The 14,537-nt window shown below is 36.0% G+C and overlaps 1 protein-coding gene across 1 annotated transcript in view; it reads left to right on the top strand.

Annotated features, from left to right (window-relative positions):
• Nucleotides 1-10,424, top strand: part of LOC100367073 (uncharacterized) — a 67,251-nt gene extending 56,827 nt beyond the window's left edge. The window contains exons 14-16 of the mRNA XM_085506292.1: nucleotides 89-1,397; nucleotides 6,552-6,670; nucleotides 9,213-10,424. Coding sequence (XP_085362418.1) covers nucleotides 89-1,397; nucleotides 6,552-6,670; nucleotides 9,213-9,389 — 1,605 coding nt within the window. The 3' untranslated portion in view covers nucleotides 9,390-10,424. The remainder of the gene's footprint in view (nucleotides 1-88; nucleotides 1,398-6,551; nucleotides 6,671-9,212) is intronic.
• The last annotated feature ends 4,113 nt before the right edge of the window (nucleotides 10,425-14,537 follow it).

Raw genomic sequence — 14,537 nt, forward strand, 5'->3', positions numbered from 1 at the left:
CCATAGTGTAATTCTGATTTCACAATAATACCATAGTGTAATTCTGATTTCACAATATCACCATAGTGTAATTCTCTGTTATTTGCAGCCTTATGAAATTCACAACATTGCTGACAGTAAACATAAAGGTAACAAGTTTCTTCTGGAAGAGCTGGTCATTGCTCTGCAGGATCTTAAACAACTTGACTTTGTAAAAGCTACAATAAAGATGGATCCTGATGAAGTAAAAAAAGAGACAGTAGTAATAGAGAAAAAAGAAGAGATAGAAACAACTGTTATTAAAAGGAAACTTTTTACAGAAGGGAAGAAGGACGAATTATCTAAATACAAGGTTCCCAAGTTGGGCAAGGATTCTAAAAGTGAACAACGAATAAAATCAGAATCAGCCAGTGATAATGCAATAGAGTCCAATAAACCTAAGTCTATTGGGACTTGTTCCAGTACTTTAGATGTCTCTAATGTCAACAAAGAATTGGGTGAAGACACAACACCTGCTACTGTTGAAGAGCACATCGATCTGAGTGATATGGATGAATTGCTAATAATTGATGAGTTTATGTCTGAACCGGATGAGGAAAGAAATGCCACTGATGATTCTAATAAACAAACTGACGATGAACATCTTGATTTGAACACCAGTGTTGGAAAAGACAACAGTGATCCTGTTTTAAGAAAGATTCAAGTGAAAAAGTCTACAACTGATGAAATAGAGTCTCAGAGTACAGATAATTTTACAACTCCTAAAAAAGATGCAATGGATAAGGACAGCAGAAGTGATTCAGAGAAAAAGACTTTGGCATGGCAGGGTAAATTGACACCACTGGATGAAGATAAAAAAGAAGCCACATTAGAAGCCAAGCAACCAGATGAAGTGAAGATTCCAACACATGACATTCCTAGCACAGATGAAATGAATTGTCAAAGTAACGATTTCACATTAGAGACCAAAAAACAAAATGAAGAGAAGGATTCAATATGTGACATTCTTAGCACAGATGATACGACACATCAAAGACAAAATAAAGAAGCCACATCAAAAGCTAAACAACAAAATGAAGAGAAAGATTCAATATGTGACATTCAGAGCGGAAAGGAACATCAGAAGCTAAATAAAGATGAGATTATCAAAATGAAAAACTGTAAAGTAATACTTGTAGATATTGGTAAAGATATCAAAAAGATGTGTGAAAGTATCAAACATGATGGTGATGAAGGTGACTTTGGAAAGTATGTCGATTTCAGCACCATGGTGACGGTTGATGAGATTGAAGATGAAGAGGAAGATTTCAGTGATGGTGAAGAGTTCATGGTGATGGATGAAGTAGGCAGCAGTGAAGATGAAACAACTAAGAAAGAATTCAAGATGGTGCAGAAATATGACAAAAATAGAGCAATTGGTAAGAAATAATTTAGTCAATAATAGATATGGTGAGTGAGGTTGATATGGTGGGTGGACTTCATACAGTGGGTGGAAATTGTTTAGGGGTTGAGTTGAAATAGTAGGCAGAAATAGGAAGGTGAGTGGAGCTGGATAGGTGGATAATATTTGTAGAGTGGTTTGGGCTGAAAGGGTGGTGTAATTCATACAGTGGATGGAATTGGTATAATGGGTATAGGTGAAATGGTGAGTTAAATTTGTATAGTGGGTGGAATTCAGAGAGTGGGTGGAGTTGAAGCAGTGGGTGGAATTCATACAGTGGGTGGAGTTGGTATAATTGAAACGGTGAGTTAAATTTGTATAGTGGGTGGAATTCAGAGAGTGGGTGGAGTTGAAGCAGTGGGTGTAATTCATACAGTGGGTGGAGTTGGTATAATTGAAACGGTGAGTTAAATTTGTATAGTGGGTGGAATTCAGAGAGTGGGTGGAGTTGAAGCAGTGGGTGTAATTCATTCAGTGGGTGGAGTTGGTATAATTGAAACTGAGTTAAATTTGTATAGTGGGTGGAATTCAGAGAGTGGGTGGAGTTGAAGCAGTGGGTGTAATTCATTCAGTGGGTGGAGTTGGTATAATTGAAACAGTGAGTTAAATTTGTATAGTGGGTGGAATTCAGAGAGTGGGTGGAGTTGAAGCAGTGGGTGGAATTCATACAGTGGGTGTGGTTGGTATGGATGAAATATATACAGTGGGTGTGGTTGGTATGGTCAGAATAAATACAGTGGGTGTATGGTGGGTGGTGTTAATACTGTGGGTGGCATTGATATGATCAGTAGAATTGTTGATACATATGGTGGTTTTGATACAATGGGTGTAGTTGATATGGTAGGTGGACTTAATATGTTTTGTGTAAATTGATATGGTATGTGGACTTGATGGTTGGAAACGTTGATGCAGTTGGTGGAGTTGATACTTGGTGGTTTTGATGGCTGTAGTTGATGCATTTGTAGTTGATACGATGGATGGTGTTGATATGATGGGTGTAGTTGATAAAGTGGGTTGAGTTGATACCGGTACTGGGTGACGTTATATGGTGGGTGTTGTGCATATATTGGGTGGCATTAGTGTGGTCTGTAATGTTGACGCAGTGGGTGGTGTTGATAGTGTGGATGATATTGATATTGTCAGTAACATTGATGCAGTGGGTGGTGTTGATATTGTGGATGATATTGATATTGTCAGTAACATTGATGCAGTGGGTGGTGTTGATATTGTGGATGATATTGATATTGTCAGTAACATTGATGCGGTGGGTTGAGTTAATACTGTGGATGATATTGATATTGTCAGTAACATTGATGCAGTGGGTGGTGTTTATACTGTTGATGATATTGATATTGTCAGTAACATTGATGCAGTGGGTGGTGTTGATACTGTGGATGATATTGATATTATCAGTAACATTGATGCAGTGGGTGGTGTTTATACTGTGGATGATATTGATATTGTCAGTAACATTGATGCAGTGGGTGGTGTTGATATTGTGGATGATATTGATATTGTCAGTAACATTGATGCAGTGGGTGGTGTTTATACTGTGGATGATATTGATATTGTCAGTAACATTGATGCGGTGGGTTGAGTTGATACTGTTGATGATATTGATATTGTCAGTAACATTGATGCAGTGGGTGGTGTTTATACTGTGGATGATATTGATATTGTCAGTAACATTGATGCGGTGGGTTGAGTTGATACTGTTGATGATATTGATATTGTCAGTAACATTGATGCGGTGGGTTGAGTTGATACTGTTGATGATATTGATATTGTCAGTAACATTGATGCAGTGGGTGGTGTTTATACTGTGGATGATATTGATATTGTCAGTAACATTGATGCAGTGGGTGGTGTTTATACTGTGGATGATATTGATATCAGTAACATTGATGCAGTGGGTGGTGTTGATACTATGGATGATATTGATATTGTCAGTAACATTGATGCAGTGGGTGGTGTTGATACTGTGGATGATATTGATATTGTCAGTAACATTGATGCAGTGGGTGGTGTTTATACTGTGGATGATATTGATATTATCAGTAACATTGATGCAGTCGGTGGTGTTGATACTATGGATGATATTGATATTGTCAGTAACATTGATGCGGTGGGTTGAGTTGATACTGTTGATGATATTGATATTGTCAGTAACATTGATGCAGTGGGTGGTGTTGATACTGTGGATGATATTGATATTGTCAGTAACATTGATGCAGTGGGTGGTGTTTATATTGTGGATGATATTGATATTGTCAGTAACATTGATGCAGTGGGTGGTGTTTATACTGTGGATGATATTGATATTGTCAGTAACATTGATGCAGTGGGTGGTGTTTATACTGTGGATGATATTGATATTGTCAGTAACATTGATGCAGTGGGTGGTGTTTATACTGTGGATGATATTGATATTGTCAGTAACATTGATGCAGTGGGTGGTGTTTATACTGTTGATGATATTGATATTGTCAGTAACATTGATGCAGTGGGTGGTGTTTATACTGTTGATGATATTGATATTGTCAGTAACATTGATGCAGTGGGTGGTGTTTATACTGTGGATGATATTGTCAGTAACATTGATGCAGTGGGTGGTGTTTATACTGTGGATGATATTGATATTATCAGTAACATTGATGCAGTGGGTGGTGTTTATACTGTGGATGATATTGATATTGTCAGTAACATTGATGCAGTGGGTGGTGTTTATACTGTGGATGATATTGATATTGTCAGTAACATTGATGCGGTGGGTTGAGTTGATACTGTTGATGATATTGATATTGTCAGTAACATTGATGCAGTGGGTGGTGTTTATATTGTGGATGATATTGATATTGTCAGTAACATTGATGCAGTGGGTGGTGTTTATACTGTGGATGATATTGATATTGTCAGTAACATTGATGCAGTGGGTAGTGTTTATACTGTGGATGATATTGATATTGTCAGTAACATTGATGCGGTGGGTTGAGTTGATACTGTTGATGATATTGATATTGTCAGTAACATTGATGCAGTGGGTGGTGTTGATATTGTGGATGATATTGATATTGTCAGTAGCATTGATGCAGTGGGTGGTGTTTATACTCTGGATGATATTGATATTATCAGTAACATTGATGCAGTGGGTAGTGTTTATACTGTGGATGATATTGATATTGTCAGTAACATTGATGCAGTGGGTGGTGTTTATACTGTTGATGATATTTATATTGTCAGTAACATTGATGCAGTGGGTGGTGTTTATACTGTGGATGATATTGATATTGTCAGTAACATTGATGCGGTGGGTGGTGTTTATACTGTGGATGATATTGATATTGTCAGTAACATTGATGCAGTGGGTGGTGTTTATACTGTGGATGATATTGATATTGTCAGTAACATTGATGCAGTGGGTGGTGTTTATACTGTGGATGATATTGATATTGTCAGTAACATTGATGCGGTGGGTTGAGTTGATACTGTTGATGATATTGATATTGTCAGTAACATTGATGCAGTGGGTGGTGTTTATACTGTGGATGATATTGATATTGTCAGTAACATTGATGCAGTGGGTGGTGTTTATACTGTGGATGATATTGATATTGTCAGTAACATTGATGCGGTGGGTTGAGTTTATACTGTGGATGATATTGATATTGTCAGTAACATTGATGCAGTGGGTGGTGTTTATACTGTGGATGATATTGATATTGTCAGTAACATTGATGCACTGGGTTGAGTTGATACTGTGGATGATATTGATATTGTCAGTAACATTGATGCAGTGGGCGGTGTTGATACTGTGGATGATATTGATATTGTCAGTAACATTGATGCAGTGGGTGGTGTTTATACTGTGGATGATATTGATATTGTCAGTAACATTGATGCAGTGGGTGGTGTTTATACTGTTGATTATATTGATATTGTCAGTAACATTGATGCAGTGGGTAGTGTTTATACTGGGGATGATATTGATATTGTCAGTAACATTGATGCGGTGGGTTGAGTTGATACTGTTGATGATATTGATATTGTCAGTAACATTGATGCAGTGGGTGGTGTTGATATTGTGGATGATATTGATATTGTCAGTAACATTGATGCAGTGGGTGGTGGTTATACTGTGGATGATATTGATATTATCAGTAACATTGATGCAGTGGGTAGTGTTTATACTGTGGATGATATTGATATTGTCAGTAACATTGATGCAGTGGGTGGTGTTTATACTGTGGATGATATTGATATTGTCAGTAACATTGATGCAGTGGGTGGTGTTTATACTGTGGATGATATTGATATTGTCAGTAACATTGATGCAGTGGGTGGTGTTTATACTGTTGATGATATTTATATTGTCAGTAACATTGATGCAGTGGGTGGTGTTTATACTGTGGATGATATTGATATTGTCAGTAACATTGATGCGGTGGGTTGAGTTTATACTGTGGATGATATTGATATTGTCAGTAACATTGATGCAGTGGGTGGTGTTTAAACTGTGGATGATATTGATATTGTCAGTAACATTGATGCGGTGGGTTGAGTTGATACTGTTGATTATATTGATATTGTCAGTAACATTGATGCAGTGGGTGGTGTTTATACTGTGGATGATATTGATATTGTCAGTAACATTGATGCAGTGGGTGGTGTTGATATTTTGGGTGACATTGTTATGGTCGATGACATTGTTACAGTGAGTATATTTGATAGTTTGAGTGGTGTTTATATGGTTGGTAACGTTGATAAAATATTCATTAAATTTCATCCTATCATATTAGGAAATGCGAATTCTAAATATGGAGCGATTGCGTGTGTGATCGTCCTCTATTAATATAAACAAACATGGCAGCACCCAGGGTTTGACCGGACTCCACACAAAGACATTCGCTGACTCTGTTCTAAATTTTTTGGATTTTGGAATTCCCATGATGTATCTTTGGGAGAAAAAGATGTATAATAATAAGGTTATTATGAGGATACTGCAAAGTACTTCCACTGAACTGGCATCTAGCATACTTTTCGGTATCCTCGTAATAACCTCATATTACTCATCATATTCGTGTGTATTTAGAAAGTTAATGAATATATTCTCACTTATATGATTGTGTTGTAGGTCAAGGTTATGTCAAGTTTGGATTCTTGTGCATTATTTGTGATGTATTCTGTGATAAAATAGATGCTTTTGAAAAGCACTGTTGTACAAAAGATCATATCCATAACATATTACAAGCGGTAAGTCCTGTAACGGTGTTGCCATACATCATACTGGATCTTGCTACTATGTCATAGTGAATTCAAACCTTGGGTGTCTTGATTTTAGAGTCGATGAGTTAATTATATTATGAGGCAAAGTGCTTTAAAAGCATTTATTTTCACCGACATTTAATTTCACTATTTTGATAATTTAACTATTTTGAAAATATACTTTCTGTTTAGTTCTATAATTTGGCAAGGAAACAATGCGTTCTTTGTTGTTTTACAGGTTTGTGTAGATTTGATTTAGTGGATTTTACCTATCAGGAAAAATTGCAAAATTTAAACCCAGTGAATAATTAACACATTTATTTTATCTGTTTTGATTGCCTATCAGACATGGTCTGAAACAAGGATCTGTCTCTGTCTATCCATCAATGGGTCAGATATGCTTTGATAGATTTTGTTCAAATATTATGTCTATTCAGTGTTCTCCACGAGGGGTTTAAGAGGGGCGCAGCGCCCCTCTTTAATTTATTTGCGCCCCTCTTTAATTTATTTGCGCCCCTCTTCAATTTGTAGCACCCCTCTATTTATCTTCAGCGCCCTCCTTTGTTTTCGGTGAACAGCTGTTTCACGAGTTCCGGAAAATGTCCTGACGACGTTATTGAGAGACCTCTTATTGACAGGCGATAAAACAAAGAACTAAGAGACAGATAGTGGCATAGGTGACAACTAGGACAATGGATTGGATGTCTGGGGAAAAACTAGCTGAATAAATAAACAAAAAACAATGGCTGGATGCGTGAAGTGATTGTCACAAACACTGTGTTAATCACGCAATGGGAGGGTCAAAACACAGTCCCTCTATGGTCAAAACAAGTTCCCTCATCATTCCTGAATTCACTTAGATACTTGAGAACAAAAGAACCAGCAACAATTTATTGGTCCAATTGCTTGTTACTTGCCTTTTATTGGCGAAAAGTAAAAAGAATCATCAAATAAATCACCAAAACAAAACGTACAGCAAACACTGAAACAACTTGGATGACACGGTATCTGATTTGACCTTTGTTCTCAGTACCCATAATGCAATCAACATAATGATTAATTTATTTACAGTCATCGGATTTGATTTTTAGTCCCCGTTCGGACGCAGTCCGAAAACGGGGACTTATGTTTTGACCTCTGTGCGTGTGTGCGTCTGTGCGTGCGTACCTGTGTCTTAGAAATGCCTGGACCAATCACAATCAAACTTCACACATACATCATACATGATAGTATACATATGCACGTCAATTTGTTTCACGATCTGATTCAAGATGGCCGAATGGTGGCCATTTTTGTGCTAAAAATCATCAAAAACAAGCATTTCTCAGCCATTAACAGATGGATTTTGTTCAAACTTGGTATATACATTAGACATTATGGAACCTTGATGCAAATAATTTTGTTTTTCAGATAAGATTCAAAATGGCCGACTGGCAGCCATTTTGTTTTAATGAATGTGGTTCTCGTGCCATATCTCTGACTTGCTTTCACTGATTATATTCAAATTTTAAATTTTCATTATACATCATGTCATAGATAGACAGATTTTTATGCTAAAAATCATCAAATATCAAGCATTCATGGATGGATTTCGTTCAAACTTGGTACATATGTTTGACATTACAGGTTCCTGATGCACATCATTTATTTTTCAGATCGGATTCAAAATGGCTGTCTGGCGGCCATTTTTAATGATTTTTTTTAATGATTGGGCTTCTAGAGCCATATCTCTTAAACTGATTATATTCAAATTTTATATATTCGTTATACATCATGTTATATACATACATGTATTCAAAATGGCTGATTTTGAATGCTGTTCCAGAGCAATATCTCTCAATATGGACAAGTACTTTTTTAACGATCAGATACAATTGTCAATCATTTTAATGTTAAAAAATCATATTCCTGACATGGTTATATTCCAGCTATACTACTAAAAACAAAACTATTTATCTTAAATTTGATAACTAACAGGGACTGTGCCATGCATGGCTTTTTTCTTTTAAATGGTTATTTTGTTCTTCTTATTACTTGGGTTTTTCAACTATTACAATATGTCAGTGCATTTATAAAACTTATGAAAATGAAAATACTTGAAAGAAATTTAAAAAAAATGAAAGGCTAGAATTTCACAACTTGTTCCATTACAGAGAATAAAATTGATATTCTAATTCTTCATTTGTCAAAGTTGATATTTTTTTTACATCAAGTAGTTTAATTTATTCATCAAAATAATTCAAGAACATTAATATAGTATTTGTACACAGTATTCAAGGTTGATGTAAATATAAAAGTGCTAAGAATTTTCTTTGAAATGTTTGATTGGTATGCTAATTATATGCAAATCAGATATGCTAATTATATGCAAATTAAATTTTATTTGTGGAGAACACTGCTATTTGTTTTTTATTTTGATGATTGTCAAAGAAATATAAGTATTAGTATGGTTTCCCTGTAGCTGTAAGACTACTCACTTCACTATGCTATGTTCATTTGTCTAATTGTCATTAAATCCTTATAAATACAGAATGAAGACATGTTAAAAGCAACTGCCACAGGTTCAACTAAGAAGCTAACAACCTCTACAAAAAAGGCCCCCAAACATAAACAAAACAGAGGGAAACATAATGGAAGTAAACAACAACAGCAAGGACATGGTGCGAGAGCTCAAGATAAACACAGGAAAAAAACCAGAAGAAGATAAATAAAACAAATCTTTTTGGAAGTTAGAGCTACAAATTGAATGTTATGCCTACCATGACAGATAAGGTTAGTCTCGGAAAGAGAAGTTAGGTTATAGGTGTAACAGATGCTTGTTTTTATGTGCATGAAATCAGTGAAATATAATGTATATATTTCTTACTTGCTTATCAAAGTCGAGAAATGATGACTTTACAGTTTGGTCCTGATACATTTAATTCCTTATATAAAACTTATATATTTTCTGAGTCATTTTTGGAAAGTTTCAATACATATAGTTATTTGCTAAACCTTTTCACCACCAGACTTTCTCTCACCCAAATTTTTTCGTTTTATATTTTTTTCCCTTATATTCTTCAATATTTCTGGAAATGAACCCAAATTTTGGAGCCAACAAACAAAATTTGTTCTTTGTAAGAAAATTACAGACTATACGCAGGACTATTTTTTGAATTTACAATGAAAAGAAGGAACTGGTGGTGGGAATGTTAATTAAGGATTGATATTGCAATTAAAAGATGTATCTACTGTACTTTAAAATCACTGCTTTACTGAAATTTTGATTGTTAAATGTAGGAATACAATTTAACTTGATATCACATCTATTATCAGTGTAGTTTGTGTGAGCTTCAAATACGTGTGTCAATAAGTTGTACTATGTCAACATTATTAATGGTACATTTTCTCACAAAAGTCAGGCAACTCATGATCAAAGAAATTAGCTAGCATTATGCATGTGAACTGGGAAGATTCTTGCTGTGAGTACTGTGTATTGAATGACATGTATCCCGTACACAATTGCATAATATATATATACTGTTAATGTAACTCATTAGTATTAAATAAAAATGTCATTATTATAAGTATTACTGCCATCAACCACAGTTTGGAAGAATAATGTATTAGTCATTTTGTGAATTTTATTCCTTCAAATACTGTGTATTTCTCTTATGCTGTGTGTGGTTAGAATTAATGTACAACTACATTACTAGTGTCAAAAAGCATTTTTATTTTAATAAATTTTCTTTTTTGTGCTTAATTCTTGTTTTCAAGACTATTTATTTTGCCATAGTCTGAAATAGCGGATAAATGCACATCCATGTTTCATGAAATGTGAGAAATTTGTTTTTTATGCTGGGAAATAAATGGGTTGTGTTGGTGTAAAACTTCTATACAACAATTAAAACTAAAGAAAGCTTACAAAGAACTCATGTGTGCTAAGATTTGAAGGCATTACAAAATTAATTCAAATTATAATTGCTAAATATATTTCACAAGTCATCTACTTTCTCAGGACTTTGTTAGTCCCCGTTCGGACGCAGTGCGTGCGTGCGTGCGTGCGTGCGTGCGTGCGTGCGTCCGGACCTGTATCTTAAAAATGCCTGGACCAATCACAATCAAACTTCACACATACATGATATTATACATATGCACGTCAATTTGTTTCACGATTTAATTCAAGATGACCAAATGGCTGCCATTTTTTGTGCTAAAAAACTTGGTATATAAGTTAGACATTATGGGACCTTGATGCAAATAATTTTGTTTTTCAGATAAGATATCTCTGACTTGCTTCACTGATTATGTTCAAATTTTAAATATTCATTATACATCGTGTCATAGATAGACAGACATATTGGTTTGACGATCCTATTCAAAATGGCCAAAATAAAAAATCCTATTCCTGACATGGTTATATTCCAGCTATATTACTATAAACAAAACTAAAACTTAAATTTGATAACTAATGGGGACTGTGCCATGCATGGCTTGTTTATTCTCCAGTTGGTATTCCCTTCAATGGTAGAATCAATTCTGGATACCATTGTATACTCATGTCAAAAATCCATGATGAACTTGCAGGACTCTCAATTGTTTCCCTGAGAACAATGATAATCCTTGTACACAGGATAATAATTTGGCACAAAGGTCTATGCTGCTGTCTTTGCAGTTAAAGCTCTCCTTAAATTACTCACACTACCTACGGTAAGTCAGACCCAGTGATTAGTCTCACCCTGCTACTATAGCTAAGCCTTTTGAGTTAAATAATCATCTACCATTTGCTACGGATATCACATGTTGTATGTATTGTATTGGAAATATACCACTTGGCATTTGGTACTACACCAATTAGCCTGTGACAAGATAGGTCAGGAACATCAAATGGTTGTAATCCACCAAACACCAAATAAGGAGATAAAGTAACACCATGGCAAAATAATTGCTATAACAGAGTGGTCACTCAGTATCGTACCCCCCCATTACATGAATTAGTGATGAAGGAGCAGATTGTATTCCAGTCACTCACAAGCCATCACTCGTGACCATGTCATATCATCCAACAGCAATCAGATATCTGGCTATTACAGAGGCTGGAGGGTTGGTTATAAAAGGTCAAATTGTTGTCAAGCCAACACTAGTGACCATGTCATATCATCCAACAGCAATCAGATATCTGGCTATTACAGAGGCTGGAGGGTTGGTTATAAAAGGTCAAATTGTTGTCAAGCCAACACTAGTGACCATGTCATATCATCCAACAGCAATCTGATATCTGGCTATTACATAGGTTGGAGGATTGGTAATAAAAGGTCAAATTTTTGTCAAGTCAACACTAGTGACCATGTCATATCATCCAACAGCAATCAGATATCTGGCTATTACAGAGGTTGGAGGGTTGGTTATAAAAGGTCAAATTTTTGTCAAGTCAACACTAGTGACCATGTCATATCATCCAACAGCAATCAGATATCTGGCTATAACAGAGGCTGGAGGGTTGGTTATAAAAGGTCAAATTTTTGTCAAGCCAACACTAGTGACCATGTCATATCATCCAACAGCAATCAGATATCTGGCTATAACAGAGGCTGGAGGGTTGGTAATAAAAGGTCAAATTGTTGTAAAATCAAGACTAGTGACCATGTCATATCATCCAACAACAATCAGATATCTGGCTATTACAGAGGCTGGAGGGTTGGTAATAAAAGGTCAAATTTTTGTCAAGTCAACACTAGTGACCATGTCATATCATCCAACAGCAATCAGATATCTGGCTATTACAGAGGCTGGAGGATTGGTAATAAAAGGTCAAATTTTTGTCAAGTCAACACGAGTGACCATGTCATCATCCAACAGCAATCAGATATCTGGCTATAACAGAGGCTGGAGGGTTGGTAATAAAAGGTCAAATTGTTGTAAAATCAAGACTAGTGACCATGTCATATCATCCAACAGCAATCAGATATCTGGCTATAACAGAGGCTGGAGGGTTGGTAATAAAAGGTCAAATTGTTGTAAAATCAAGACTAGTGACCATGTCATATCATCCAACAACAATCAGATATCTGGCTATTACAGAGGCTGGAGGGTTGGTAATAAAAGGTCAAATTTTTGTCAAGTCAACACTAGTGACCATGTCATATCATCCAACAGCAATCAGATATCTGGCTATTACAGAGGCTGGAGGATTGGTAATAAAAGGTCAAATTTTTGTCAAGTCAACACGAGTGACCATGTCATCATCCAACAGCAATCAGATATCTGGCTATTACAGAGGCTGGAGGATTGGTAATAAAAGGTCAAATTTTTGTCAAGTCAACACTAGTGACCATGTCATATCATCCAACAGCAATCAGATATCTGGCTATTACAGAGGTTGGAGGGTTGGTTATAAAAGGTCAAATTTTTGTCAAGTCAACACTAGTGACCATGTCATATCATCCAACAGCAATCAGATATCTGGCTATAACAGAGGCTGGAGGGTTGGTTATAAAAGGTCAAATTTTTGTCAAGCCAACACTAGTGACCATGTCATATCATCCAACAGCAATCAGATATCTGGCTATAACAGAGGCTGGAGGGTTGGTAATAAAAGGTCAAATTGTTGTAAAATCAAGACTAGTGACCATGTCATATCATCCAACAACAATCAGATATCTGGCTATTACAGAGGCTGGAGGGTTGGTAATAAAAGGTCAAATTTTTGTCAAGTCAACACTAGTGACCATGTCATATCATCCAACAGCAATCAGATATCTGGCTATTACAGAGGCTGGAGGATTGGTAATAAAAGGTCAAATTTTTGTCAAGTCAACACGAGTGACCATGTCATCATCCAACAGCAATCAGATATCTGGCTATTACAGAGGCTGGAGGATTGGTAATAAAAGGTCAAATTGTTGTCAAGTCAACACGAGTGACCATGTCATATCATCCAACAGCAATCAGATATCTGGCTATCACAGAGGCTGGAGGGTTGGTTATAAAAGGTCAAATTTTTGTTAAGTCAACACTAGTGACCATGTCATATCATCCAACAGCAATCAGATATCTGGCTATTACAGAGGCTGGAGGATTGGTAATAAAAGGTCAAATTTTTGTGAAGTCAACACGAGTGACCATGTCATATCATCCAACAGCAATCTGATATCTGGCTATTACAGAGGCTGGAGGGTTGGTAATAAAAGGTCAAATTGTTGTCAAATCAACACTAGTGACCATGTCATATCATCCAACAGCAATCAGATATCTGGCTATTACAGAGGTTGGAGGGTTGGTTATAAAAGTTCAAATTTTTGTCAAATCAACACTAGTGACCATGTCATATCATCCAACAGCAATCAGATATCTGGCTATTACAGAGGCTGGAGGATTGGTAATAAAAGGTCAAATTTTTGTCAAGTCAACACTAGTGACCATGTCATATCATCCAACAGCAATCAGATATCTGACTATTACAGAGGCTGGAGGATTGGTAATAAAAGGTCAAATTTTTGTCAAGTCAACACGAGTGACCATGTCATATCATCCAACAGCAATCAGATATCTGGCTATTACAGAGGCTGGAGAATTTGTAATAAAAGGTAAAATTTTTGTCAAGCCAACTCTAGTGACCATGTCATATCATCCAACAGCAATCAGATATCTGGCTATTACAGAGGCTGGAGGATTGGTAATAAAAGGTCAAATTTTTGTGAAGTCAACACGAGTGACCATGTCATATCATCCAACAGCAATCTGATATCTGGCTATTACATTGGCTGGAGGATTAGTAATAAAAGGTCAAATTTTTGTCAAGTCAACACTAGTGACCATGTCATATCATCCAACAGCAATCTGATATCTGGCTATTACAGAGGCTGGAGGGTTGGTT

Source organism: Saccoglossus kowalevskii, chromosome 12 (genome assembly GCF_978046115.1).
Source record: "Saccoglossus kowalevskii chromosome 12, keSacKowa6.1, whole genome shotgun sequence".
Taxonomy (NCBI): domain Eukaryota; kingdom Metazoa; phylum Hemichordata; class Enteropneusta; family Harrimaniidae; genus Saccoglossus; species Saccoglossus kowalevskii.